At 42.0% G+C, this 25,857-nt stretch overlaps 1 protein-coding gene across 8 annotated transcripts in view; it reads right to left on the reverse strand.

Annotated features, from left to right (window-relative positions):
• Nucleotides 1-25,857, reverse strand: part of blk (BLK proto-oncogene, Src family tyrosine kinase) — a 90,516-nt gene that overhangs the window by 18,345 nt on the left and 46,314 nt on the right. For 7 of the 8 annotated variants that reach the window (XR_010016344.1, XM_063035448.1, XM_063035456.1 and 4 more), the window contains 6 exons: nucleotides 20,438-20,531; nucleotides 17,347-17,445; nucleotides 15,208-15,311; nucleotides 13,980-14,129; nucleotides 13,740-13,892; nucleotides 492-671 (listed from right to left, as the gene is read on the reverse strand). Coding sequence is in view for 7 of the 8 variants with exons in the window: in XM_063035448.1 (XP_062891518.1) it covers nucleotides 492-671; nucleotides 13,740-13,892; nucleotides 13,980-14,129; nucleotides 15,208-15,311; nucleotides 17,347-17,445; nucleotides 20,438-20,531 (780 nt within the window). In the remaining variant the exon portion in view is untranslated. The remainder of the gene's footprint in view (nucleotides 1-491; nucleotides 672-13,739; nucleotides 13,893-13,979; nucleotides 14,130-15,207; nucleotides 15,312-17,346; nucleotides 17,446-20,437; nucleotides 20,532-25,857) is intronic. The other variant, XM_063035465.1, reaches the window with a different exon arrangement.

Raw genomic sequence — 25,857 nt, forward strand, 5'->3', positions numbered from 1 at the left:
CCTTCCCATAATGAGGCAACTAGAACTGAACACAATACTCTAAGTGTGGCCTCATGGGAGGTTTATAGAGCTGCAACTGCAACTCACAGCTCTAGAACTCAATTCCCCTGACTAATGAAGGCCATTATGTAAACCCAACCCACGAACAACCTAACCCCTCCCTCCTACACAACCCATAATCCTCCATGTCTTCTTAACCACCCTAACAACCTACGCAGCAACTTGAGAGATTAGTGGACTTGGACTCCAAGATCCATTTGTTCCTCCATGGTGCTAAGAATCCTGTTATTAATCTTGTATTCTGTCTTCAAGTTCAAACTTCCAAAGTGTATCACCTCATACTTTTCTGGATTGAACTCCATCTGCCACTCCTCTGCCCAGCTTTGCATCCTGTCTGTAACTCTTTGTAACTTACGACTACCCTCTACACTACAACACCACCAACATTCATGTCATCTGCAAACTTACAATCCACACCTTAATTACTGTACCTTTTGCCATAAATTCAGTCACTATATATATGGGCTCCTTTGTCACAACTGCATACAGCTGCACCAACTTGTCATGTTGAAGTGTCTTCATAAGGTTGGCTTCTTCCAGAAAAGCCTGTGGAGACATGCTGCCCTCCTTCAACATTTTAATGGCAACTTTGGTATTGTTCTTATAGTAACCTGCATGGAGAATTAAATGAAACAGCACTGAAAATCAAATCCCACATTGCAAAACTATTTATTTCATCCCCAAAGGGTTTTCAAATCATCTCCTTTAAATATTACACAAACAGAAACAGATCTTGTCAAAATAGTGCACAGCATTGGTGATGGAGTTAAAGCAGTACAGCGTCACCACTAGATCCCAGGTTTGAATGTGATCCCAACCAGATGGAATATTGGTGCCGCAAGCTACGGCAAGAGATTCAGGCAAAACAGGAGCGCAGTCCCAATATGCTCCAACTCACTGGAAGTCCAGAGATTGTTCAGAGATTATACAGAGGTTTAGAAAACCTTTGGGGTTGTTCAAGTTCAAAGTAAATTTATTATCAATATACACGTATGTCACCATGTGTACTCCTGAGATTCATTTTCTTCTGGGCATACTCGATAAATCCATAATTGAGTACTAACTATAGTAAATCAACAATGAAAGACTGCACTAATTAGGTGTTCAACTGGTGTACGAAAGACAACAAACGATGCAAATACAAAACAGGGAGAAATAATAGGAATAAATAAATAAACAAGCAATAAATATTCAGAGCACAAGATTAAGAGTCTTTGAAAGTGAGCCCATAGGTTGTGGGAACATTTCAGTAATAGAACAAGTGAAGTTAAATGAAGTTATCCCCTTTGGTTCAAGAGCCTGATGGTTGAGGGGTAATAATGCTTCCTGAACCTGGTGGTCTGAGTCATAAGGCTCCTGTACCACCTTCCTGATGGCAGCAGCAAGGACAGAGCATGACCTGAATGGTGGGGGTCCTTGATGATGGATGCTGCTTTCCTGCGACAGCGCTCAATGGTGAGGAGAGTTTTACCCATGGTGGACTGGGCTGTTTCCACTACTTTTTGATGTAAAATATGAAGTAGGAGATTGTAAGGTTTGTGAAAAGCAAGCAGTTCATTGTATAGATTAGAATAGAGCATAGAGTGGTTCAACAAGAAAAATGTAGAGCTCTGTAAGAGGGAAGGATTAGATTGATCTCAGAGTACATTCGTAAGTCTACATCGTGCGCCAAATGGCCTGTACTCAGCTGTAATGTTCAATGTCCTATGTACTTAAGTCTAATCAATACTAAATTTAATCTGGGACAACAGAGCATTTTCATGAGACAGAAAGAGCTAACAAACTAATGACAAGTGAAACTTACATAACTATTTAAAGTTACATAGAATATCCAGCACATTACATGCTATTGGTATCCTTTTGTTTTACCTCCATTTCAGCTTTTCAACAGTTTTTCCCATTTCTTTGTCTCTCAAACAATTACAGGAACATCCTTCTCAAAGCATCAACATATCTGAAACTTCTCATGACAGTACCAAGGGCCATAACTTAGCAGCAATTGAAAATCAAAAACTATGATGTCAGAAGTATGAAATAAAAGACCAAAAATGTTGGAAAGATTCAGTATGCCAGGCAGCATCTATGCAAAGAGAAACAGACTTAATGTTTCAGTTCCATCACTCGGCACCTAAAGCATCCAGGCAGATTAAAGCATTGAGTCCTGAGAATGGAAAACAAGCCAATGTTCAGCTCTGTCTGCCTGTAGTTTGATCCATCTCCCTCTCTTCTCTCTACTATCATTGGGCGGGAGGTGCAGGAGTCTTGGGTCCCAAATCTGGTTTCCCTTGCTTCAGTGCTGAACTGACTTTGCAGCTCATGTTCTATGTGTTATTTGCTTACCTTTTCTTCATTCCACCATTGATGGTGCCCTTCCTGCAAACCTCCGGAGACAAAATGTTAAACAACATCGTTTATAAACCTATCAATTCCCATGGCTATCTTGACAATTCCTCTTCCCATACGGTCTCCTGCAAACATGTGTTCCATTTTCTCAGTTCCTTCATCCCTGCCACAAATATTGATTGGCATCTCCCAAGGAGTTTAGATGGGGTGGAGTTTGTTCAGGTTTCCTGACACAATATGTAGATAAGACTACAAGAGGCGAGGCTACACTTGACCTGGTATTGGGAAATGAACCTGGTCAGGTGCTAGGTCTCCCAGTGGGAGAGCATTTTGGAGATAGTGATCACAATTCTATTTCCTTTACCATAGCACTGGAGAAGGATAGGAACAGACGAGTTAGGAAAGTGTTTAAGTGGTGTAAGGGGAATATGAAGCTATCAGGCCGGAACTTGGAAGCATAAATTGGGAACAAATGTTCTCAGGGAAATGTACAGCAGAAATGTGGCAAATGTTCAGGGGATATTTGCATGGCATTCTACATAGGTATGTGCCAATGAGACAGGGAAAGGATGGTGGGGTACAGGAACCATGGTGCACAAAGGCTGTTGAAAATCTAGTCAAGGAGAAAAGAAAAGCTTACGAAAGTTTCAAAAAACTAGGTAATGATAGAGATCGAGAAGATTATAAGGATAGCAGGAAAGGGCTTAAGAATGAAATTAGGAGAGCCAGAAGGGACCACGAGAAAGCCTTGGTGAGCAGGATTAAGGATTACTCCAAGGCATTCTACAAGTATGTGAAGAGCAAGAGGATAAGACGTGACAGTGGAAAAGTGTGTATGGAACCGGAGGAGAGAGTGGAAGTACTTAATGAAATCTTTGCTTCAGTTTTCACTATGGAAAAGGATCTTGGTGATTGTGGGGATGACTTACAGTGGACAAAAAGCTTGAGCATGTAGATATTAAAAAAGAACCCACCTCACACTTACCTGGGTTGAACTCCATCTGTTACTTCTCAGCCCGGTTTTGCATCCTATTGATATCCCGCTGTAACCTCTGACAACCCTCCACACTATCCACAACACTCCCAAACTTTGTGTCATCAGCAAATTTACAAACCCATCCCTCCACTTCCTCATCCAGGTCATTTATAAAAATCACAAAGAGAAGGGGTCCCAGAACAGATCCCTGAGGCACACTATTGGTCACTGACCTCCATGCAGAATATGGCCCTTCTACAACCACTCTTTGCCTTCTGTGAGCAAGCCAATTCTGGATCCACATAGCAAGGTCCCCTTGGATCCCATGCCTCTTTACTTTCTCAATAAGCCTTGCATGGGGTACCTTGTCAAATGCCTTGCTGAAATCCATATACACTACATCTGCTTCTCTACCTTCATCAATGTGTTTACTCACATCCTCAAGAAATTCAATCAGGCTCGTAAGGCATGACCTGCCTTTGACAAAGCTATGCTGACTATTACTAATCATTTTATGCCTCTCCAAATGTTCATAAATCCTGCCTCTCAGGATCTTTTCCATCAACTTACCAACCACTGAAGTAAGACTCACTGGTCTATAATTTCCTGGGCTTTCTTGAATAAGGGAACAACGTCTGCAACCCTGCAATCCTCCGGAACCTCTCCCGTCCCCATTGATGATGTAAAGTTCATTGCCAGAGGCTCAGCAATCCCCTCCCTCGCCTTCCACAGTAGCCTGGGGTACATCCCGTCCGGTCCCAGAGACTTATCCAATTTGATGCTTTCCAAAACTCTAGCACATCCTCTTTCTTGATGCCTATATGTTCAAGCTTTTCAATCCACTGTAAATCATCCCTACAATCGCCAAGATCCTTTTCCGTAGTGAATACTGAAGCAAAGCATCTCTGCTATCTCAAAAATCTAGTCCTGACGAAGGGTCTCGGCCTGAAACGTCGACTGCACCTCTTCCTACAAATGCTGCCTAGCCTGCTGCGTTCACCAGCAACTTTGATGTGTGTTGTCTGCTATCTCAAAGTATCATTCTCAGCTCTTTATTTAGTTTGCTTAGTATTTGTACATTTGTACCCCAAAATAAACTGAAATATTGGAATTAAATCTGCTCGCCAGTCTTGACTCCCAGAAAAACCCCAAGGATCGATAAATAAACAGAGGAAACACTGTTTATTGCTTAAGCTTGGTTTTCCCCACATAGTTAAAAGGGTTAAATTCACAGGCATGGTGAGAAAGTTAAAACGTTCATAAAAATTGTTTACAATCACCAAAGAGATTTTTAAAAAGATATTAATCTCCTCTGGACTCAACCATTTCAAGTCCACCTTTGCGAACCCAGCTGAGTAAACCTTTCATTCTAACTGTCACTCTCTGGTGATCACAACAAACTTTGTGCTGCATCCTGTCCATCAAAAGTGCCAGGCAGTCCAGCACTTCCTTTGCTTCCCATCATGGAAATACTTGAATCAACCACCACATAGGCAAGGCAAATATCTGACATTCAGGTCAAGCCACCACAAATGATACTCATTCATTTGTGACAGAGATGTGGTTTTTGAGATCTTGAATTTCCAGGTACATGCTTAAAAAAAGACACACCACACTGTTGAGCACAGGAAATAATACCAAACAAACACAAAATGAATCAGGGTGGTATTTGATCTTAAAAATGGTCAAAGCTATAACTACCTAAGTAGTTGTTTACTAGCTGGTTATAATGTCCCCCTCCAGTGATGACAACAGCAGCAGCCTAAGAGTATTTATGTCACAAGAAGTGTTACAGACAATAGACAATAGGTGCAGGAGTAGGCCATTCAGCCCTTCGAGCCAGCACCACCATTCACTGTGATCATGGCTGATCATCCACAATCAGTACCCTTTTCCTTCCTTCTCTCCATATCCCTTCACTCCGCTATCTTTCAGAGCGCTATCTAACTCTTTTTTGAAAGAATCCAGAGAATTGGCCTCCACTGCCTTGAGGCAGAGAATTCCACAGAACCACAACCCTCTGTGTGAAAAAGTTTTTCCTGAACTCCGTTCTAAATTGTCTACCCCTTATTCTTAAACTTTGGCCTCTGGTTCTGGACTCCCCCAACATCGGGAACATGTTTCCTGCCTCTAGCTTGTCCAATCCCCTAATAATCTTATATGTTTCAATCAGAAGTGTTGTAAGGTAAGTATGAAGTGTATCTTGATCTTTCCTTACTGCAACCAAATCAGCTTGAAATTTCTTAATATGGCCATTAGCTATGTGTATGGTTTCCTCTGTTTGGTGTTACAGAGGATCATTGCTTGGGCAGCAAGATTTGGTATTGGGCTCTTCAGATCATCCACCTTAGCCCTGACAGAGTCCAAAGCAAAGCCTTCAAAGGCCACTTACACTGGGTGAAATGAGGCTGGCAGTTTCAAAAGGAATTAGCGGAATTCAGTGTGCTCCCCAGCAGGTACTGGACTAAGGTGTACTTCCGTAAATCCAGAATAAACAGAGCGATAGGCGTATGTACCACTTCATCTGGTATTTTACTCCCTCACTTGTTCCACACAATGATCAACAACAGAACCTGAACATACTTGGATTCTCAGGCCCAGAGTAGAGTGAAACAGCAATTGGAAGTATAATTCCCAGCATGGAAATCAGGAAGACCAGGTGAGTGTACAGGTGGTGAGTCCAGGCAACATGTCAATTCAGCCCTTTGGCCTTTGCTGACCTAGTGCACCCTGTTTTTTTTAATTTCTGATTTCCAGTATCTGTGTTATTTTGCATTGAGACCAGATGAATTTCTGCAATGGTTGGGAGGGCATTTCCTGTGATGGACTGGGCTGTGCCCACCATCTTTTGTAGGCTTTTCCATTTTTGGGCATTGGTGTTTCCATACTAGGCTGTGATACAACCAGTTGATATACTCTCCACAGTGCACCTTTGTCAAAATTCCAGATGAGGACGAATCTATGCAAACTTCTAAGAAAGTAGAGTTCATTTGACTTCTCCATTTTTCCCTTCAGTGTCTTTTATCATCACTCTGTCATGCAGGTTATTCTGATATCTGCCCCTTGTTTTTTGCCCTCTCTGCCATAGAAACATAGAAAAACATAGAAAACCTACAGCATAATATAGACACTTCGGCCCACAAAGCTGTACCGAACATGTCCTTACCTTAGAACTACCTAGGCATTACCCATAGCCCTCTATTTTTCTAAGCTCCATGTAGTCATCCAGGAGTCTCTTAAAAGACCCTATCATTTCCGCCTCCACCACCGGCAGCCCATTCCACGCACTCACCACTCTCTGTGTAAAAAACTTAACCCCTGACATCTCCTCTGTACCTTCTTCCAAGCACCTTAAAACTATGCCCTTTCGTGCTAGCCATTTCAGCCCTGGGGAAAAGCCTCTGACTATCCACATGATCAATGCCTCTCATCATCTTGTACACCTCTATCAGGTCACCTCTCATCCTCCGTCACTCCAAGGAGTAAAGGCCGAGTTCACTCAACCTATTCTCATAAGGCATGCTTCCCAATCCAGGCAACATCCTTGGAAATCTCCTCTGCACCCTTTCTATGGTTTCCACGTCTTTCCTGTAGTGAGGCAACCAGAGTTGAGCACAGTACTCCAAGTGGGGTCTGACCAGGGTCCTATATAGCTGCAACATTACCTCTCGGCTCTTAAACTCAATCCCATGATTGATGAACGCCAATGCACCATATGCCTTCTTAACCACAGAGTCAACCTGCTTAGTGTCCTATGGACTCAGACCCCAAGATCCCTCTGATCCTCCACACTGCCAAGAGTCCTACCATTAATGCTATATTCTGCCATCCTACCATTAATGCTATATTCTGGTATCTTGCAAATTAAAACTTAAGAATCTTATTTTCCAGATCTGATGAAAAATTCACCAGCCCAAAAATTTATTCTGTTTCTTTTTCCACAGATTCTACCTAACCTACAAAGTATATTCAACATTTTCTTTTATTGACAGTAGTTTCTTGATCTGAAAAAGACAATTCCAATCTTTCTAAGGTCTAGTGCATAAATAAGGAATGCAGACTTCTCTTTCAATATCCATGAAATGGAGCTTTTATCAAATGTACCAATTATACTTAATTACTAGATTTGATGATCCCTCTGGACAAATAATTTTAAATATTCATTATCCTTTTTGAAAACCTAGTTACAATACATCGAACTCATCATTAATCAAACTAATTGCAGAATGTGATTATTGTTAGGTAAATTAATAATTTTAAAACACCTCCTATGGGCTAAAGGAAAAAAAATTGGAAACTTTAATATAGGACATCCATGTAAGCATAGATCCATGAAAATCTGTGCTCTAGTTTATTTTTTCATAGTACACCGCAAAACTAACCGCTTGTGTATATACTGTCCATGGCAACGTTAAAGTGGCAAATCGTCCCAAAGTACATCAACAGTACATTGTGCAACGAAATGTGATATTAAACCACAAAGAAATACCGGAATGAGTAAAAGTATTTGGGTTTTTAAAGTATCTAGTATGAAACAGAGTAGCAAGGGGTGAGGTTCAGAAGGGAACTGCAAAACTCCTAATTGTTATCAGCTAACCTAAGCCACCAGTGATGGAGAAATGAAAACTGGGCAGGTGCAAAAGGCAGTGTTGGAAGAGTGTACAGATCCTTGGGGGTTATATTACTGAGGAGATTCCCGATTTAGAGAGGGACAAGGACTTGAAGGAGCTCACAAATGAAGATGAGGATCTTAATATTGAGACCATACTAGGTTTGGTGGTGAGGGCAGATGAGCACGAAATGGAAGAGGTGCGGGTGAGGGCAGTGTTGATGGTGGAGGAAGCGAAGCCCTTTTCTTTAAGGTAGGACATCTCAGGTGTTCTGAAATGAAAAGCCTCAAACAGAGAACAGATGTAGCACAGACGGAGGGACTGAGAAAAGGGAATGGCACTTTTGCAAATGACCGGGTGGGAGGAGGCATATTCAAGACAACTTTGAGAGTCAGTGGGTTTTTCAAAGATATCAGTAGATAGACTGTGTCCAAAGATGGAGCCAGAGAGATTGAGAGAGGAAACTTTATCAGTTTGCAGATCACACAAATGGGTGTCTGTTACCAATATATTACATGTTAGATGTGGCTGAAAGTCGTTAGCCAACAGCATCAAATATTGTGAGATTGTTTGTGAAGCATCTGCAACTCTCAGCCATTGTCAAAGACGATCTGATTTCTCCCTGGACTGCAGTGTTCAGTGTGTAACAACTGCTGCATTCAAACTCCGCCTCTATAATTTAGTCCAGTGACTATGGAACGAATTTGAAAGTTGGACTGCAATGTGATAATGAAATTCTGTGGTCCTTAACACTAATGACTTTGTATGAGTTTATAGATAATTTTATTTTAAACATTCCTTGCAGTTATAAGCCTACTGTTACCTCATTCCGTCATGACGGAATATTCCCCAGGCTGCTCCACAAGGCGAGGGAAGAGATCGCTGAGCCTCTGGCTAGGATCTTCATATCCTTGTTGTTCAGGGGAATGGTACCAGACAATTGGAGGGAGGTGAATGTTGTCCCCTTGTTCAAAAAAGGTAGTAGGGATAGTCCAGGTAATTATAGACCAGTGAGTCATACGTCTGTGGTGGGAAAGCTGTTGGAAAAGATTCTTAGAGATAGGATCTATGGGCATTTAGAGAATCATGGCCTGATCAGAGACAGTCAGCATGACTTTGTGAAGGGCAGATCATGTCTAACAAGCCTGATAGAGTTCTTTGAGGAGGTGACCAGGCATATACATGAGGGTAATGCAGTAGATGTGATCTACAGGGATTTTAGTAAGGCATTTGACAAGCTTCCACACGGTAGGCTTATTCAGAAAGTCAGAAGGCATGGGATCCGGGGAAGTTTGGCCAGGTGGACTCAGAATTGGCTTGCCTGCAGAAAGCAGAGGGTTGTGGTGGAGGGAGTACATTTGGATTGGAGAGTTGTGACTAGTGGTGTCCCACAAGGATCAGTTCTGGGACCCCTGTTTTTTGTGATTTTTATTAACGACTTAGATGTGGGGGTAGAAGGGTGGGTTGGCAAGTTTGCAGACGACACAAAGGTTGGTGGTGAAGTGGATAGTGTAGAGGATTGCCAATGATTGCAGACAGACATTGATAGGATGCAGAAGTGGGCTGAGAAATGGCAGATGGAGTTCAACCCGGAGAAATGTGAGTGGTACACTTTGGAAGGACAAATTCCAAGGCAGAGTACAAAGTAAGTATCAGGATACTTGGTAGTGTGGAGGGGCAGAGGGATCTGGGGGTACATGTCCATATATCCATGAAAGTTGCCTCACAGGTGGATAGGGTAGTTAGGAAAGCTTATGGGGTCTTAGCTTTCATAAGTCAAGGGATAGAGTTTAAGAGTCGCGGGGTAATGATGCAGCTCTATAAAACTCTGATTAGACCACACTTGGAGTATATGGAGGAATTTAAGTTGGGGGGGTTATATGGGAGGTAGGGTTTAAGGGTCGGCACAATATTGTGGGCCGAAGGGCCTAAACTGTGCTGTACTATTCTACTTTCTACTTTCTACGTTCCCTTGCTGGTCAGTATCCAATACCATGCTCCTTTTTAGGAAGCCTCTTGGAGCACTGAGATCAGAAGGGAGCATTCAGGGACAAGCAGTCCACAGCCCCAGTGAGTTCTCCCAGGAGCTGCAACTTCCCAGCCACAAACGCAGTTTAATGAGACCATCCCCATTACATGACCTATCATTAATCTGAACGTTTAATCAAAACTATTATCTGCTGCCTACAATTATCATTACTATCCTTGTCAATTATTCCACAAGTTGACCAGAATCAGAATCAGGTTTATTCTCAGATAGATGTCGTGAAATTTCTTGTTTAGTGGCTGCGGTACAGCGCAGTACATTAAAAAAATTACTGCGAGTTACAGTAAGAGAGACATAAATTTAATAACTGATTAATAGTACAACAAGAAAACAAAACAGTGAGGCAGCATTCATGGACCTTTCACAATCAGATAGCAGAGGGGAAGAAGTTGTTCCAGCTTAATGATGTATCAATTTATCTATTTGCTCTTCCTAAAACTTTGAGTGTGGGCCTTCAAGCTCCTGTACCTCCTTCCTGATGGGTAGTGATGAGAAAAGGACAAGACCCAAATGGTGAGGGTCCTTAATGATGGCTGCCACCTGCTGGAGACACCAGTTTTTGAAGATGTTCTTAATGGTGGGGATGCTGGTGCTCATGGTGGAGTTGTCCAAGTCTACAACCCTCTGCAGCTTTTCTTTATATATAAACATAAGTAAATAAATATATATAATGAAAATGTATTTAGATGACTGTTTCTGTCTGGTTAGAGAAACAGCAAGGTTCCATTCCCAGTGGATTTGGTATGCTGAGGCATTCTTCAGATCGAATGGGTTGCAAAGTATCGGAGACAAATCACTCCTCGTGTGATCTGCACCATTCATTGTTGCTAGCCAACATCAAAAAGAACACTTCAATTTGAAGAGAGGCCGAGGCTGTAGGCCTGCTCCGGTCTTCATGTCTGAGGATGAGAAAATCTGCAGATGCAGGAAATCCAAGCGACACACACAAAATGCTGGAAGAACACAGCAGGCCAGGCAGCATCTATGCAAAAGAGTAAACGGTCGACGTTTTGGGCCGAGACCCTTCATCAGTCCTGCAGTGTAGGATAGAGGTGTTTCTCTTCATAGGATTCTGGAACCATTTTGATGCAGGAAACAAGTGAGTCTTAATCTTAGTGGAAATGGCCAAGGATGTAAAATGGGAAGATGCAAGTCTGAGTAAAATGAAACTTCTACAAGTAAATGCAAGAGAATATAGAACAGATAAAACTAAGGGAAAACGTAAGTAGTATAAATAACCAGAGAATAAAAAAGACTTGGAGCAGTAGTGAAAATAGTTTGTGAAGGGCCGGCTGGTGGTGCAACGACATCAGTGCCAGACCCGGGAGCGGAGGTTCCCAGGTTCGAAACTAGTCAGGTCCGCTCCTGAGTACGCTTCCCATCCGTGCCGGGTTGAATGTCGAGATCGCAACTCGACCTTGTAAAATAAAGGGAAAATACTGCGAAAAAATGTCTGTGTGAGGAGTGGTGCGCCACACAGTCTCGCTCTCACTCCGCGCCTTGTAAAAGCCATGAAAAGGACATCATCACGGATGCACGGACACGCACACGCACAGACTCGCATGCACGCAGGCACACGCCAAAAAAATATAGTTTGTGAAAACTGCAGTGATTTTACATTTTTCTTCATCAGGTAACTTACTGCTGGCAGAAAAGCATATGCAGTTGCTGATGCAATAGAAATAGGCTTGATGTTGACAGGATAAAAGCTAACGATGGATCAGTCACGCAGCAGGAGCTGAATATGGGCTGTTGAATAGTGGAAGGAAAATGAAGGAACGGTCACATTGGAGAAGTGAGTGAATAATATCAAAAATGATCATGGAAATTTCAAATGCCCCAAAATTAATTGACCAGCAGAGATGGTTAAACGGAATAACAGAATTCAGTTCCTACATTATGGACTAGACTCCTTTATAACTCAGACATCTTTGTTATGGGTTGGTTCCTTAGAATCGAGGATGATTAGCTTCCACTCTGGTTTAATGATTTCCAAGGTGACTGATGAAACTAATGTGGGACCTGCAGATTTTGCCACAGGTGGTGTAAGATGTGCTTGGAAAGGTGAGCAGATTTTGGTGGTTTTGGTAGTAGTGTGCTCCTTGTGCAACTTATGCAGGGCTTCAGGCTAATGTGATGAATGGATGAGATTCTCATTACCGTCTTAAGTGCTCCTTTGAGCAGTCGTGGCAGGGAGTTGCCAGGATTGAGTGGAGACATTGCAAATATTCAGGAAGGTTTCAAGACCATGCTTGAGTCTTTGTCTATGACTATCTGGTAAATCGTTTCAGTGATAAAACCTGGTGGCTGTTTCGAAAGTCTGGTGTCAGGCAAGACTGTCCAACAGGGTTGAGAGTAACTAAAGCCTCGGTCACGCAACAGTGGCCTGAGAGCAATTGGTAATATTGGCTTCCTTATCCTGCCAGTGTACTTGGAGAATTTTATCCAGCCAGATTTGGTGATAGCTCTCCAATGATCTGGGATTCCGCTGGGGCTAGCAGATATTGGGCCTTCTACTTGATTGAACATGGACATAGACTTGTACAGCATGGGAACAGGCCATTCAGCCCACAGTGTTGTGGCAAACCAGATAAAGAGCAAAGCAAAAACACCCAAACTCAAACCTACTACCTACACAACGTCCATATGCCTTCATCTTCCTCGCATCCATGAGTCTAACCAAATGTCTCTTAAAACCCTCTGAAGTATTTACCTCTACCACCATACTAGGCAGCACATTCCAGCCATCCATGACTCTCTGAATAAAAACCATACCACTCACATCCCCCTTCAACCTACACCCTTCACCTTCCATGATATTAGACATTTCATCCCAAGGAAACAGATACTCCCTGTCTACTCTTATAAACCTCTGTCGGATCTCCCCTCAGCCTCAGCAGCTCCAGAGAAAGCAACCCAAGTTTATCCAGTCTCTTGTGATAGCACAAACCCTCTAAACCAGACAGCCTCTCCAATGGGTGCAGGAAAATAATCATGGTCGGGTGCTAATTCCCTCAGCAAGCTCAAGGCTCAGGTGGCTTTCTGCAGCTGATATGATTATATCAAGGTGTGATCCTAAACACCGTTTCCACAATACATCCAGTCTCAATGCAGGTTAGTGTCCAGCACAACAATCTGGCACCAGTCAGGCTCTGCTCTCTTCTCGTGGCCACCATCAAGAAGGCCCCACACCACCAGGTTCAGGCACAGTTATAACCCCTCAACCATCAGGTTCATGAACCAGAGAGGATAACTTCACTGGCTTTGACTCTGACCTGATTCCACATCCAATGGACTCACTTTCAAAGACTCTACAACTCATGTTCTCAATATGAATTACTTTTTTTTGCATTTGCATAATTTTTCACATTGGTTGTTTGTCCGTTTTTGTTGTGCACAGTTTTTCATTGATTCTATTGTGTTTCTTCGCAGTTAATGCAAATGCCTGCGAGAAAATGAATCTCAGGGTTGTATACAGTGACATATATTTAATTTGATAATAAATTTACTTTGAATTTTGTCCCAATACTTGTATCAATCTTTGCCATCGCATTGCTGCAAGCCACTGATAGCTGTTGGCAGAATGTGAGCAGCCCTGAGGGACTCCTACCCACTGAATCTGAAAACAGCATTCTTCAACACTAGAAACCAGGGAGGAATTGAAGTTTTGTCACCAACAAATCTTGCTGATTTCAGTACTCACCCATCCAAACTTCCCCAAACTGCCCAGCTCCAAGTTTAGCTCCAAGCTTCAGGGCTTCTCTTGGAATTTCCCATTCATCGGGCCACCAGGGCTTTCGAGGAGCCATCATGGGGCATGGCTTAGTGAGACGTTGGCACAGTCCATCTGAACTTTCTGAAGACATAATGTAAAATAGCAAACATGTAAGGCAATCAAACATGACTAGAATGGAATTCTTTCATTAATGCTGCTCATACTTACTTGAATAATGATGAACCAATTTCTGTAAACTGGAGAATGTGGCTCTCGGGGTGATATAATGACCACCATCATCAAGTAGTCTTATCTTGTAGTGCTTCACTATATCACCATACTTAGAGTCACGGTCCTTCACAGACAGCGAAAAGGCACCTCAACAGAAGAGTAAAAGAAACTGTTAAAGGTCACAGTTAGGCAGCAAAGCTTTAGAAGCTAAAGGAGCTAAAGCTTGCACATACTGTAAACAGTAATCCACTTTCTGTCAGCTGAGGACACCCAGACATCCTTGGTGGGGGAGACCCTGCCTGAGCTGTCGAAGTGTTGGGGATGGACAGCAGATTTTTGATGGATTCTAGATCATGTTCCCCTTGGGGGCTTTGCTATTGCTTGCGTGGTGGTGTGGTGGGGGTTCGGTGCTTTTACTGGAGCAAGTGGGTGAAGGGCTGGTGCCTTTGCTGCTGCTTGTGTGTGGAGGGAGAGGGGGAGGGGTGGGGCTTTGAGATTCTAACATTTCTGTCATTCATTCTTCGAGGTTTTTTTCTGCTTCATGGATGTCTGTGAAGATCAAGAATTTCAGGTTGTATACGATATACATTCTCTGATATTAAATTGAACCATTTGTACCACAGCATTTGAAACTACTTTTCAACTATATTAACATTGAAATTTTGCACCTAGTCATGCCACCACAAGCAACCTGAATTACAAACTCAACTCACTGGAATGTTTCAAACCAACAAGCCACCCATTTTAGTTTTACAACTTAAATAAGGCTGACTGTGCACAACTATGGTTAACGGACATTCTTAAAAACTTCTGGGACTATTTGTTTCCATCCATGAGGAAGACCCAGTAAATTGCTTAGTTTCCCGTAATCTCTTTAATAATTCTAATTCAAGAGGTTTGAAAAGATTCCTTTTTAATAATCATAAAAAAAATCTCCAGGTAGTTTAATTTTATAATAGAAGAGAAAAAAATATCTGTATTTCTGTAAAGATAGAATGGCAGAAAGGTAAAAGATCCCAACCAAAACAATTGCATATCTTTTACTCTCAAGGAGTTAAACCTTTTTCATTTTATAATTCAGCATCTAATCAGCATAATCCAGTATGGCCAAATTCATAAACTACCTTTTTCAGTTGCATCCTCTAAAAAGACATTCACTCTGTGACACTCTTTCTTAAGTAAATCTCACTGCTGATCTCCAAAGTCAGATTCGCACATAACAAACCTTTATTAGTTTCACTCTCTCGGATTAGAAATGTCCCCAATTTATTGCCTGAAGCCAGCAACTGCCTCTCAGCATCCTTCCGGCTTATTCCTTTGAAGAACCAACTGCAAGTTTGTAAATAATAAAAAATATTAGTAGATGTTTAATTTGCCTCATCTGGGCCAGGACCTACATTCTGCAATGGAGAGTATTGAGCTTTATCACCAGTGTTCGTATAGGTAATTGCTTGCATTAACACTCTTTGCAGACAACAGGAGTTTTCACAAAGATTATGATCAGCCTGAGCTTGACATTTGCCAGAAGGCATATGAAAAGGTGCCACATCAAAGATCACTACAGAAAATAAAATTCCATGGTGTAGGAGGTAAAATGTTGGTATGGATAGATCAGGGGTGGCCAACCCTTTACATTCTATGCGTCAATTTTCTCACACACGAGTTCAGATGCGATATTTTCGCGCATGAGTTCTATATTAACATATTTTTTACAGGAATTGAATGGGGGTACAAGAGTTGTATAGCGCGTCTGAACTTGTGTGTGAAAAATTGACACATGGAATGAAAAAGGTTGACCACCCCTGGGATAGATGTTTGTCTGGCTAGCAGGAGAAGAGAGTAGACGCAAACCAAGCTTTTTTAGTGGCCAAGGTATAATGAGAGGTGTGCTAAAACAATCAGTATTAGTTCCTCAGCTTTTTACAACGTGTATAAATAAACTTGGATAAAAGCAGGCAGGTAGGAAAGCAAATTGCAAAGTCATAAAGTGGTTATAAAGGGAAATAGAAAGTGGGAGAAGTTCGGGTGAAAGGAGAATGACTTGGGAAATGTGGAACAGTCCATTTTGGTGTAAAAGTTAAAAAAGACCATATTGCCCAAGTGATGAGCGACTGCAGAGATCTGATGTGCAGAGAGCTCCATGTGACCCAGAACACATTTTACAAAAGGCTCGTTCGTGTACATGTGCAGCAAGAAGTTAGAAAAGGGTGAAAGGAGATCTTATAGAAACATAAAATTATGAAAGGGATAGATAAGATAGAGGCAGGAAAATTGTTTCCACTGGTAGGTGAGACTAGAACTAGAGGACATAGCCTCAGGGCTCGGGGGAGTAAATTTAGGATGGAGTTGAAGAGGAACTGCTTTTCCCAAAGAGTGGTGAATCTGTGGAATTCTCTGCCCAATGAAGCACTGGAGACTACCTCAGTAAATATATTTAAGGCAAGGTTGGATAGATTTTTGCACAGTAGAGTTATGGGGGAAAGCAGGTAGGTGGAGATAAGTCCATGGTCAGATCAGCCATTATTGAATGGCAGAGCAGGCTCGACGGGTCAGATGGCCTACTCCTGCTCCTATTTCTTATGATCTTATGTTAAAGAATGATGCTACTGATTTCTGGGGGAATGCAAAAGGACCACTTCTTGTCAGTGACTATTACTGAGGTATAACCTCAGTTGAAAAGATTATGGAGGCATTAATAGTCATCTTTCAAGAAGCACTATGATTCTGGAGAACTGGAAAATTGCAAATATCACTCCACTCTTTAAGAAGGGAGGGAGGAAAAAGATAGAAAATTATAGGCAATTAGCCCGACTTCTATAGTGAGAAGCTGATAGGGTCCATTATTAAGGATGAGGTTTTGGGGTACTTGGAGGCACATGAAAAAATAAGCCAAAGTCAGCATGGTTTCCTTAAAGGGATATCATGTCTGACATATCTGCTGGAATTCTCTGAGGAAATAGACAATGGAGAGTCTGTGGATGTTGTTTACTTGGATTTTCAGAAAGCCTTTGATAAGATGCTGCACATGAGGCTACTAAACAAGATAAGAACCTATGGCATTACAGTAAAGATACTAGCATAGCCAGAAGATTGGCTGACTGACAGGAGGCAAAGAGTGGGAATAAAGGAGGCCTTTTCTGGTTGGCTGCTGGTAATAAGTGGTGTTCTGCTGGGGTTGGTGTTGGGACGGCTTCTTTACAAATTATATATCAGTGACCTGGATGATAGAATTGATGGTTTTATGGCCAAGCTTATGGACAACACGAAAATAGGTGGAGGGTCAGGTAGTTTTGTGAAAGCAGGGAATAAGCATGAAGAACTAAAGGTCTGGAATGTGAATATTAATAAAATTTGAATAATTTACTTTTCAACTTCTATTGTGTCCACTCTTGCCATGAAGTTACTGGGAACAAAACCTTCTTTGCCAGAGACCAAGGACTTCGCCTTCCACCATTCTCCTTTTCTAGAAATTAAATGTTATAAAACTGGTCAGTTATCAAGCAACTGTAAAAATACGGACATAGTTATTACTAGATTATCTATCAATGTATAATCACTGTGCTTTTACTGCTCCTCCAATTGCTACAGATGAACTTTCTGTAGATGGCTGTGTTTGTGTGAAAATAACCCAGCAGCATCATTTTCAAACACTTTAAGTGTCTGACGCAGGCTCTCTTTGGAGCATTAAATCGACTCTGTTGTACAAAATTCTCCTTATAAGGCAATTTTCTCTTCCACTGGACTGAGTTTTGAGCTGCTCTGTAAACTGCTAGTTTGTAAAAATTTCTCACGCAAGGCAAATCCATGCTCATGTAAATTTCAAGTTAGGCGTGAAATTTCATGTCTTTCTTTATTTGAGTCCAGTCGCAGTTTAGAATTTTATATCTATTACCTCAGAAGTTCGGTTTTCTTTGCACTTATTCTACGTAAGGAAATAATGTATTAAAGTACAGCAAAATGAGACATCTTTGGTTTACATTTTCACATCAGCCGTTACTATTTGGTTTGGTACAGCATCCTTTCACAATATATGAAAACTACAGCAATCTGTCAAGTCAGCAGAAAAGGATATTAGTGTAGTTTAACCATCACTGCAGGACTTTTGTGTGTCCAGGACAAAGAATCGGTGGGAAAAATCATTGCGGATACCGGTGGTGATGATGATGACTGGTTCGTTGCTTGCGAAGATCAGGAGGAAAGAAGAGTACTCAGGAGCGATGGCACGATTGTTGGTGACTACTGAGACACCCCTTCTCCAATGCTGTAAGATTTTTGTTTCTTCCCGCCTGCGCTGCGTAGGTTTATAGTGAGTATTAGTGTGCCGGGACCAATTCCACTCTTTAAGCCGGAGGACATTCCACAATGGCACAGTGAGCTGTGACGACCACAAGGCTGTATTGGAGTTTTGTTTCTCCTAGACAGACTGTCTGGCAAGGCTAACGAGTCCCATCTAACCGGGTTTGGAATCGGAGTTGTCCTTCTCCTAGGCTGACCGCCAGCCAAGGCTGATGAGCCCAGCCTGGCCGCCCAGTTATACTGCTGGACACTCGGTCACGCCATGGCATAGCGAACTCAGTAAGAACAGGGACGCTGCATGAAGGTGTTGCTATGGGCACAGTAGTGTAGGAGAGGCCATATGCAAGTGACTTCCTGAAAGGCAAGCCAAACAGTGGTCTTGTGGCAATCACTACACCTGGAAAGGAGAGGCTATGGGAGAAGCTTCACCTTCCTTAAGTGAGCAGGGTGTCCAGCCCAGGATACTACATTAAGTTTTCCAAAAGCTCTCTTCTGGGAAGTGCTATAGAGGTTTAAAAACAAAACAAAAAACTTAATGCCGTCTTAAGAATTTCTACCTCCAGCTAGTTAATCTGATCAACCATTCCAGTTAGCAACCCCACCCCCACCCCCCAATTCCTGTCTACACTGCACTGTAAACACTTTAAACCACTCTTTATAGTGCTGTTTACATTGTAAATGTGTGCTGGTATTTCTATATTTGGTTCCTTGAGGTTGTTATAGCTGGGGGTAGTGATGCGGAGAAGCTCCCACTGCCTATTAAATGCTCCCAATGCCGTGCATCTTGAATTGCCTCTGACAACCAAGTCGAGCTCCTGGTCTTTATGTGTGGCTTAGCTACTAAGCCCAGCGGAACCATTTCTACTGACAGGTCAAGGGTGGGTTACTGTCTACTTCAAAACTAGTCGCTTCAGGTCACTATCAGCTATGGTTGGCAGCTCATCTAGGAGAAGGAAAACTCTGATTTCAAACCTCCACTGCCCTGCGGCTATACCCACTCATGAGGAAGGCTTAAGGAGTAAACCCAAGGGAAAAATCTGGAGCTGGAGCCCTTAAGATAGTCCGACGTTGACTGGCAACTCCTGCAACGCCACTGGTACCAAACTGTATCGGTCTCTGCCGTTCCTTTGGGTTCATCAGATGTGTGGAGAGGGGAGAGCTAGCTACATGGCCACAACTTGCTCTCTGTATTGTACTGCCCAGGCTTGTGTATCTAGACAGCTAGGACGCAATGACCATGACCAATGGAAGCCTTGCACTCAGGCATTTCTATATTTGTGTATATTTTATTCCACCTGTACTTTAGCCTCCAACTTTATTTTTATAAGTTTTTATTCTTTATAATTGTTGACTGTTGGTGCTTCTGTTGCTTGTTCCACCCTGACCAACACACCACAGCAAATACTTCACATATACAGTATAGCAATTCCGTGTATTTCCTCCATATATCGCGAATATATGTAGGAACAAACTACAAGTATTCAACTTTTTAAAGTTTTACTGACTACAGCTTGATGGTTACAGCAGCATGGGATTAAGCTACTAGTCTGATGGTTCGGTCCACAAGTCTAGACCAGAGACGTGAGAGCACTTAAATTCAAGTACAGGTAATTAAATAGAACGGGAATTAAAGTAATGATCAGCTTGACACTGCAGGATCTTCTAGTTCACTAATGACGTGGTCTTCCTTTCATGAGGTTTCAGACTCACCAATCTGATTGACTTGAATCTGCTTTTTAAGTGGATAGATAATAAGTGATTGTATGGCTAGCAATGTCCACATCCCAAAGATAAATAAATAAAAACAGAACACCATCTGTTGACAAAGTGAATTAAAGCAGCATCAAACATGTGTATATGAGGCAAGGGTTCCCAGCTGGGGTTCACAGACCCCTTGCCTAATGGTATTGGTCCATGGCATATAAAAAAGTTGGGAACCCCTGACATAAGGTGACCACTATGAAATAAACCCACATCAGGTTTCATGAACAATGTTGCAACTGAGTTTGAGGGCATTATCACAGGTGTCAATTTTCTGTAACTAAGTCTACTTAGCTAATGTCAATAAAAGTGAATAAGAAATATAATTTTAGAACCGAGTGCACATCTGGAAGCAGATGCTTCTAGCTAATGTAAAAGAGTAATTGGTATTTACTTACTCTGATACCACAATAAGGCGTTCGCCTTTCTTAAATCCCAGATCACGTTCACTTGTTGGTTCATAGTCGTATAATCCAACAAATGTCTTTGCTGCTGGAAGAAAAGGCATTACATAATGAGTTAAAATAAGTATTTTGAAAATTAGTCCACCATGTGGATAGCAGCTCTAGTGTACTAAAAAGGCAGTCTCATCTTTATTGTTTGCCTGCATATGGAGCCAGCACCACAGCCAGCCAGAGAGAAATCATTGGTTATTGTCACTCATGTTTGGTATCCACACCGCTAAATGTCACTGAGCCAGGGTTTTGGAAAGTAATTTATAACTATCCTTCATTCACTGCAAGTTTTCTCGAAGATTGGCCATGTTTCAATGGGGAAAACTTTAATTTCAACTTCTTTTGCTTACCAAAACAGAACTTTTAATTGTGCGACATACATCAAAGTTGCTGGTGAACGCAGCAGGCCAAGCAGCATCTGTAGGAAGAGGTGCAGTCGACGTTTCAGGCCGAGACCCTTCATCAGGACTAACAATTGTGCGAATTGACTTTATTTGGTAAACATTAATGTGACTCATTCATCCTCATGAAACAACCAGTCCATTGGTTGAAACAAGTGTTGACAATAAATTCTCTGTTAGACTAGATTGTCCCGGGTTTAGGCCCCTGCAGCCGGCCCACTTGTCTGCACTCTGTTCTGGATGTGGGAAGTTGTGCAAGAGGTGTCCTGTAAGGCAGAATAGGCCACTAAAAGAAACTAGGTCACAGACCCCAGATTCTAAGCCCCCACTTCAGAATGACTCAAAGGCCTTTGACAGCTCAGAGCTATTAAAGGCTGATGGAACTATTTTTAACAATCACAAATGATCAGAGAGAAATAAAATACTGTTCAAATAGATTCAAATCTATGTTTAGTACAGAACTCTTAAAAACATCACAATACTTCATTTGTGACCAAATACTAAAATAATGTTAAAACAAAGATGTGGTCACCTCACTATAGGAAGAATGTGGAAACTTTAGAGAGGTACAGAGGAGACTTAACAGGATTGGAAAGCATGTCTTATGAGGATAGGCTGGGTTTTTCTCTTTGGAGCGAAGGAGGTTTAGCAAAACCTGATAGAGCTGTACAAGATTATAAGAGACATAGATTGAGTGGACAGCCACAGGCTTTTTCCCAGGGCAGGAATTAGGTTTAAAATCACTAGCATATGTCATGTAATTCGTTGTTTTTCAACATCTGTACATTGTAACACCTGATAATAAAAACCATAAATTACAATAAATATATAAAAATAGTAAATTATATAAGTCATGCAAAAAGAGAGGAAAAAACAGTGAGGCAGCGTTCATGGATTCATTGTCCATTCAGAAATCTGATGGCGGAGGGGAAGACGTTCTTAAAACAATAAATGTGTTTCTTCAGGCTCCAGTACCTCCTCCTTGATGGTATAACCGTATAACCATGTAACAATTACAGCACAGAAACAGGCCATCTCGGCCCTTCTAGTCTGTGCCAAATTCTTACTCTTACCTAGTCCCACCGACCTGCACTCAGCCCATAACCCTCCATTCCTTTCTTGTCCATATAGCTATCCAATTTAACTTTAAATGACAACACCGAACCTGCTTCAACCACTTCTGCTGGAAGCTCATTCCACACAGCTACCACTCTCTGGGAAAAGAAGTTCCCCCTCATGTTACCCCTAAAATTTTGCCCTTTAACTCTCAACTTATGTCCTCTTGTTTGAATCTTCCCCACTCTCAATGGAAAAAGCCTATCCACGTCAACTGTATCTATCCCCCTCATAATTTTAAATACCTCTATCAAGTCCCCCCTCAACCTTCTACGTTCCAAAGAATAAAGACCTAACTTGTTCAACCTTTCTCTGTGACCTAGGAGATGAAACCCAGGCAACATTCTAGTAAATCTTCTCTGTACTCACTCAATTTTGTTGACATCTTTCCTATAATTCGGTGACCAGAACTGTACACAATACTCCAAATTTGGCCTTACCAATGCCTTGTACAATTTCAACATTACATCCCGACCCCTATACTCAATGCTCTGATTTATAAAGGCCAGCATAACAAAAGCTTTCTTCACCACCCTATCCACATGAGATTCCACCTTCAGGGAACTATGCACCATTATTCCTAGATCCCTCTGTTCTACAGCATTCTTCAATGCCCTACCATTTACCATGTATGTCCTATTTTGATTAGTCCTACCAAAATGTAGCACTTCACATTTAACACCATTAAACTCCATCTGCCATCTTTCAGCTCATTCTTCTAACTGGCCTAACTCTCTCTGCAAGCTTTGAAAACCTACTTCATTATCCACAACTCCATCCATTTTAGTATCATCTGCATACTTACTAATCCAATTTACCACCCATCATCCAGATCATTAATGTATATGACAAACAACATTGGGCCCAGTACAGATCTCTGAGGCACACCGCTCATCACCGGCCTCCAATCCGACAAACAGTTATCCACCACTACTCTCTGGCGTCTCCCATCCAGCCACTGCTGAATCCATTTTAATATTTCAATATTAACACCTAACGATTGAACCTTCCTAACTAACCTTCCGTGTGGAACCTTGTCAAAGGCCTTTCTGAAGTCCATACAGACAACATCCACTGCTTTACCCTCGGTAACTTTCCGAGTAACCTCATCAAAAAATTCAATAAGATTTGTCAAACATGTCCTTCCATGCACAAATCCATGTTGACTGTTCCTAATCAGACCCTGTCTATCCAGATAATTATATCTCTAAGAACACTTTCCATCAATTTACCCACCACTGACATCAAACTCACAGGCCGATAGTTGTTAGGTTTACTCTTAGAACCCTTTCTAACAATGGAACAACATGAGCAATACGCCAATCCTCCGGCACCATCCCCGTTTCTAATGACATTTGAAATATTTCTGTCAGAGCCCCTGCTATTTCCACACTAACATCCCTCAAGGTCCTAGGGAATATCCTGTCAGGACCCAGAGACTTATCCACTTTTATATTCCTTAAAAGCACCAGTACTTCCTCTTCTTTAATCATCATAGTTTCCATAACTACCCTACTTGTTTCCCTTACCTTACACAATTCAATATCCTTCTCCTTAGTGAATACCGAAGAAAAGAAATTGTTCAAAATCTCCCCCATCTCTTTTGGCTCCGCATGTAGCTGTCCACTCTGATTCTCTAAGGGACCAATTTTATCCCTCACTATCCTTTTGCTATTAATATAACTGTAGAAGCCCTTTGGATTTATTTTGACCTTACTTGCCAAAGCAACCTCATATCTTCTTTCAGCTTTTCTAATTTCTTTCTTAAGATTCTTTTTACATTCTTTATATCCCTTGAGCACCTCATTTACTCCAAGCTGCCTATATTGTAGATCCCTCTCTTTTTCTGAACCAAGTTTCCAATATCCCTTGAAAACCATGGCTCTCTCAAACTCTTAACCTTTCCTTTCAACCTAACAGGAACATAAATATTCTGTACCCTCAAAATTTCACGTTTAAATGACCTCCATTTCTCTATTACATCCTTCCCATAAAACAAATTGTCCCACTCTACTCCTTCTAAATCCTTTCACATCTCCTCAAAGTTAGCCTTTCTCCATGATGGGGGTCCTTAGTGATGGATGCGCCTTTTTGAGGCACCACCTTTTGAAGGTGTCTTCAATACTGGGGAGGTTAGTGGCCATGATGGGGCTGGCTGAGTTTACAACTTTCTGATCCTGTGCAGTGGCCCTTCCAAACTAGATGGTGATAACCAGATAGAACGCTCTCCATGGTACACCTGTAGAAATTTGCACTTGTCTTCGATTCTCCCCAAACTCCTAATGAAATAAAGCTGCTGTCATGTCTTCTTCGTAATTGCATCAATATGTTTGACTCAGGATGGATCCTTAATGAGGTGGACACCCAGGAAACTGAAACTGCTCACTCTTTCCACTGCTGATTGCTTGATGAAGACTGGTATGTGTTCCCTCGACTTCCCCAACCTGACGACCAGAGTTAATTCCTTGGTCTTACTGATGTTGAGTGCAAGTTTGTTGTTGCAATATCACTCAGTTAGCTGATCTACCTTGCTCCTGTACATCTCCTCATCACCAGCTGAAATTCTGCCAACAATAGTTGTGTCATTGGCATTTATTCATTTATGGTCCTGTGCAAAAGTCTTAGACACGTATATATAGCTAAGGCACCTACAACTTCTGCATAGTACTGTAGTAATTCTATGTATTGCACTGTACTGCTGCCATAAAAAAAACTTCATGACATGTGAGTGATGATAAACTTGAATCTGATATGTCTCTATTGAGAGCTGAGAGCGAGAAGGGGGCAGGGAGAGGGGAATCATGGTTGGGAAAAGGGGGAGGGAGTGGGAAGCACCAGAGACATTCTGCAATGATCAATACACCAATTGTTTGGAATCAAATGACGTTGCCTGGTGTCTCAGGGCTGTGTGTGTCTGCCACCGCGCCACCCCCCTCCCCCCCACTCCTGGCACTCCTTCTCTGCCACTGCCACTTGTCCCACACCCCTCCCGCAGCGCTCCACGCTCCCTGTTCCCAATATCCCATCAGATTTACAAACTCACTCTCTACTCCACATTGACAAATAAAGTACTGTGCAGAATTCTTAGCTACCTCCCCTACCTATGACCTTTGCACAGTACTGTACTTACTTAGCAATACAGTGCGGAGAAGGTCCTTCAGGCCCTTTGAGCCGCGTTGCCACAGTAACCCCATAACACCGATTAACCCTAGCTAATCCACAGGACAATTAACCTACCCGTTAGGACTGTGAGGGGAAATTGGAGCACCCGGGAAAAACACATGCATTCCACGGGAGCATGTACAGAGACTCCCTCCAGAACGGTGCTGGAATTGAACTCCAAACTCTGGAACACCCGAACTGTCATGGCATTGCTCTGACTGCCACACTATCATGGCAACGTCAGTATCATAGCAGCTATAGACGGTGTTCGAACTGGGTCTAACCACAGAATCGTGGGTGTAAAGAGAGTAGAGCACTGGGCTAAGCATGCTTCCTTGAAGTGTGCCGGAGTTAATTGTCAGCGAGGAGGGGATGTTATTTCCAATCTGCGTAATTTAAAAGTGATTGTAGGAAAGTATAGGTGGACACTGTATAAGAGGTAAGTTTTTTCTTGCTCAGAGCAGGTTTAATATCACTGGTATATGTTGTGAAATTTGTTGTTTCATGGCAAATTACATAATAATAAAAAACTATGTATAGAGAGAGCAAATAACAGTGAGGTAGTGTTCATGGGTTCACTGTCCATTCAGAAATCTCATAGCGGAGAGGAAGAAGCTGTTCCTGAAATGTTGAGTGTGTCTCTTCAGGCTTCTGTACCTCCTCCTAGATGGCAGCAATGAGAAG

Source organism: Mobula hypostoma, chromosome 2 (genome assembly GCF_963921235.1).
Source record: "Mobula hypostoma chromosome 2, sMobHyp1.1, whole genome shotgun sequence".
Lineage (NCBI taxonomy): Eukaryota > Metazoa > Chordata > Chondrichthyes > Myliobatiformes > Myliobatidae > Mobula > Mobula hypostoma.